The 4782-nt window shown below is 51.9% G+C and overlaps 1 protein-coding gene across 1 annotated transcript; it reads right to left on the bottom strand.

Annotated features, from left to right (window-relative positions):
* Positions 1-2367: 2367 nt before the first annotated feature.
* On the bottom strand, positions 2368-4054 carry POU4F2 (POU class 4 homeobox 2). The gene is made up of 2 exons (XM_068542079.1): positions 3770-4054; positions 2368-3309 (listed from the first exon to the last, which is right to left on the bottom strand). The coding sequence occupies exons 1-2, from the start codon at positions 4052-4054 to the stop codon at positions 2368-2370; spliced, it is 1227 nt and encodes a 408-aa protein (XP_068398180.1).
* Positions 4055-4782: the final 728 nt, after the last annotated feature.

Genomic DNA, 4782 nt, shown 5'->3' with positions numbered 1-4782 from the left:
TCTTCCTCAGCCCCACTCTGCCTCTTGCAGAATGTGAGTTTCCTTAAAGGTCATGGCAATGGAGAGAGAGAGAGGGCGAGAGAAAGAGAGAGAGAGAGGTGCTTTACTTCATAAGCCAGTAACCTAGGTGCTTTGTGCTCTGGCTGTGGGGCACTGCTCTTCAGGAGTGGTGACTGAACTGAGAACTCTGGTGGGCCATCCCCTAGGTCTCAGCCAGGGTGTCCTATTCCACCAACCAGGCCTTGACACTTGCCACACCCAGTCTCCCAGTGCTGCTGAAAACTGAACTGGGTTCCTTTCTTTTACCCATGCGATACCTCTGCTCACAAAGATGGTCTTCGCAGAATTTTGCTGATCTGGAGAAAGAACTTCAAGAGAGGTATTTGGAGCCAAATGTTGTGACCTCATCTGGGCAGAAAAGCAAAGCACCCTGTGAGATGAGCTCTGGCTATGAGAAGGCTATTATAAACCCTGTTCTCTTATATTTTCCTAGAGAAACACCCTCTACTAAATCCAAGCCAGACTTTGGCAACAACCACTGCATTATAAACCGTTAAAATGTGTTTCTGCTTTAAAAAAAATCCCCCATCAAAATAGTTCCCATGTAAATGATTTAAAACAACATCACATTTTAAAAGCCATTTAATTTCAATAGCATATTTTAATGAAAAAAAGCAGCATACTTTGCCAATAAAACATTAAAATCATCTCTTCATGAAAGACAATCAAACAACACCAAAAATAACTTAATACATTACCATCGTAAATAAACCATCTATTAACAAAAACAAGAAACCAGGTCATATACAGAACTCAAGACTTCAGAGAGCCTTAAATGGAACAGCAATACAGCAAAATTTGTAAGAATATGTCTATATGTGCATCATTTTGAATGAAGTATTTACAGTAGATAAGGTACCAGTCATCACGTACCTAATTTTTGTTGTTGTTTCAAAAGAATTCTACCAAACAATGTGAATTTACAAGCAGTGCACTGTCTTTCTTATAGTTCAAATTTGTTTTCCTACAAACAAACCTCCGAAAGGAAAAACGGAAGGATTCTTGTAAATGTTAAAATGTAGTCAACAGAGCAATTGAAAACTAGAAGACTGAAATACCTTGGTGAAATCTTAGAATCTGGAAGGGCAAACACCAAGTGACAAATGCACCTAAAGCTAGAAAATGATGTATCATAGTCATGCTTCCAACTGCTTGACTTCTTCTCTTCCATTAGAGGTGTGTGTGTGTGTGTGTGTGTGTGAGTGTGTGTGTGTCTAAGAGTGAGTGAGAGAGTGCCTGTGTAGCAGGGACAATGTGGGAATCCCCATTAAATATGTAACGAAGTAAACAATACTTTGGACAGTGAATCAGGTCTACACGATTAAGACATCCATTACTGAGTGTCGACTCACAAATCAGAACACTACCAGTAAAAACAAAGAAAAAGCAATCTTCATTCAAAGTGAGAATATACAAATGGGCCAAAAGGAACATAGTATAAGAGGAAAGCTGTAAAAATTCAGTAAACTCATCAAACAAAAAAATTTTTTTAACTTCACTAGCCATACGTTCTCCCGTTTTTGAAGAGTAAATAAGTTTAATTAATTAGAATGTGCACAAATTAAGTTGCTAGAGAGATAAATTAATAATTTACAGAGGGTTGTTCAGCGATAATCTAATAATAGCTTTCAAGATCAGTGAACACAGCAGGCGCAACTCCTTCCTTAAGCATTAACACTTTAGAGAAGGAAGAAGGGGGTAAGAACCACAATAAAAATATATATATAATATACAGTGTAAATGCAGAAAATCTGCCATCTTTTTTTTTTAAATTCAAAATACTTTAGAGGTGTCTCTATCACATTAAGCATCAACTCTAGTTTAAAGTTTCAGTCCTGAATCAATTTCTATTTCTGAAAAATAGCTGCAAAGTGTACTTTTAAACTTGAACAAGGGTGATGTCTTTAGGAATAAAAACAAATCTTACTTGATCATTCTGGGGGCCTTTTAAAAGGCTGTCTCGTCTGCCTTCCTGCAAACAGCCAGCTCCAGACTTCCTCTGAAGAGGCCGAGGTGCCTTTTCCGGGTGGGGTGGGGTCGAAAGGGGCAACTTTGCTACAACTTGACAAATCCCTTCTTTTGTTACTCTTTCCCTTGAGAAATCGTTTCACATTCTCACCGGGCTTGGGCTCAGTGGCTTGCTCGTTCGCTCGCTCTCCAATCCTCGCTTTCTCTGGATTCACATTTAATGGAATTGTTTCTCGTCGCGAAAAGTGGTGGTGGGGGGTGGGGGTGGGGAAGAGGCAGGAGAGAGAGGGAGGGAAAAGAGATGAGGAGGGGCCTGTCCCTGGAGAGGCCGTGGGTCTCCTAAATGCCCGCGGAATATTTCATTCTTTTCTGTTTCTGCCTCTGGTTGCAGAACCAGACGCGCACCACGTTCTTCTTAAGGTCCAGCTTCTCAGCGATGGCGGCGATCTTCTCGGAAGAGGGCCGCGGCTGGATGGCGAAGTAGGCTTCGAGCGAGCGCTTCTCCGGCGCCGCGATGGACGTGCGCTTGCGCTTCTTCTCTGCGCCGTTGAAGAGCTCCGGCTTGGTGAGCTTCTCGCGGTGAGACTTCTCCGCCTCCTCTAGCCACGCTTGCAGGATGGGTTTGAGCGCGATCATATTGTTGTGAGACAACGTGAGAGACTCGAACCTGCAGATGGTGCTCTGGCTGAGCGAGCCCACGCCGGGGATCTTGAGGTTGGCCAGCGCGGAGCCCACATCGGCCTGGGTCACCCCCAGCTTGATGCGTCGCTGCTTGAAGCGCTCGGCGAACGCCTCCAGGTCCCGGGGGTCGGCGTCCACGTCGCTCATGCAGCCCATGTGTGAGGGCAGCCCGTGCGCGTGGGCCATGCTGAGAGCGGCTTGGTGCATGGGGTTCATGGTAGCCATGGGCGGCGCGTGAGCTGGAGTGGACACCACGGCGCCGTCGGGGCCCGCCATGGCACCCAGCGCTAGCCCGGGACTCAGGTGCTCCAGCAACTCGCCCTCAAGCGCCTGATGCGGCTGATGGTGGTGATGGTGGTGGTGGTGGTGGTGGTGGTGCGTGCCCGCCAGCGCGGACGGGTGCGAGATGGGCACCGACGAAGAGGAGGCAGCCGACGTGCACGGGATGGTATTCATGGTGTGGTAGGTGGCGTCCGGCTTGAAGGGGCTGTGGTGGGGCGGGTGATGGTGGTGGCTCTTGCTCTGGGAGACGATGTCCACCGCCGCCAGAGCCTCGGCGCGGGCCAGCAGACTCTCATCCAGCCCGCCGAATATATTGCTCTGCAATTGCAAGTAAAAGGCACACATCACTCTCAGCGGGGAATTAGTGCGCACTCTCTCCGGAAGCTCCGGCCCAGAGCTCGACACCGCCGCCGCGCCTACAACATTCCCAGAACGTTAAAAATAAATTTAAAAAATAAAAAAATAATAATAACAATTCTGAAACTAGCAGGTGAGGAGGAGAGAAGGGAAGCCACGGAGAGAAGCCACGAGTGCACGAGGAGGAGGAACGTGAGCCTGCAAACACAACACAACACAACACAACGCGCGCACAGGCAACATTCCAGGTCTTAAAAATTAATATGAAAGGAAAAGACCCGCTGAATACATAAGAGAGAGAGGGGGGAAAATGGGTTGGAGGTGCGGGGTGATTTGCTGTGCAGACATGAAAAAAACATCAAGCAGATAAAGGGGGCTGTCAAAATGTGCCTTTAAGCGGTGATTATGCAGAAATACGCACCGGTGGGGTTGGAAGACACGCTCTCCGCATCGCCTCGGAGCCCCCGCCGCTGCCGCCGCTGCTGCCGCTGCTACTGGAGCTGCTACTCCGGCCTCCACCGCCCCCGCCACTGCCGCCACCGCCGCCAGCATTGCTCGAGCTGCTAGGAGAGCTGGCGGAGGGCGCCGCGGGTGCAGAGGACCCGGGCGAGGCGCTGTGCAATGCCGAGTACTTGGGCTCCACGTGCAGGCTGCCGCCGTGCGGCATGCTGAACGCCTGCTTGCTGTTCAGGGACATCATCATCATCTTCCCGGCCTGCCCGCGCGCTTGTATGTGGCGCACGCAACTGGCCCCGGTTGCCGGGACCCTCCGCAGAAGCGCTGGGCGAGAGCCGGAGCGGGGAAGGGCCGAGGCAGAGTTGCTCTCACTCGCCGGCGCTCCGACCTCGGCGCGCCTTGCCCCGGCTCCGCGCTCCACCGCTGGCTACGAGGTCGGTCTGCGCTGATGCTGGGCTCCGCTTGGCGCTGGCTGCAGACCTGGGCACGCGAAACTGCCCCGCGCTTCGCGGCCGCCGAGTTATACTCCCCTCTCCCCGCGCCTGCCCCCGCAACCCCGCCCGCCCTCCCTCCCGCGCGCCCCCGCCCTCCCCTGCCTGAAAGCGCAGGCTTCTCCTGCTCGGATTCTGGCGTCGCCCCTTCTCCCTCTCGGCTTCCTCCAGGCTTTGGTCCTTTCTGCTCTCCCGACACCCGCCTCCCGCTCCCCCGCCGCGCCCTCCACCTCCCCTTCCTGCCCCCGCCGGCGCTCTGATGCCGCCTCCCCTTCCCTGCGCCCCGCAGCTCTCACAGCAGTGCCCCTGCTCAAACCCACGCCCCCCCCGGCCAGGTCTGCGCTCCAGTCGCGGGGCACTTCCTACCTAAGAGCCTGCCTCCTGCCCCTCCTGCTTCTCGCACTCCGTCTCCGCCTCGCGGGGAAAAGAAACTACTAAATAAAGTTGCGGACCAAGGCAGCCTTGGGTGGGATTTTCCCTAGACTAC

This window comes from Eschrichtius robustus, chromosome 4 (assembly GCF_028021215.1).
Source record: "Eschrichtius robustus isolate mEscRob2 chromosome 4, mEscRob2.pri, whole genome shotgun sequence".
Lineage (NCBI taxonomy): Eukaryota > Metazoa > Chordata > Mammalia > Artiodactyla > Eschrichtiidae > Eschrichtius > Eschrichtius robustus.
Note: the sequence above shows the minus strand (reverse complement) of the source record. Positions and strands in the feature narration are given on the sequence as shown.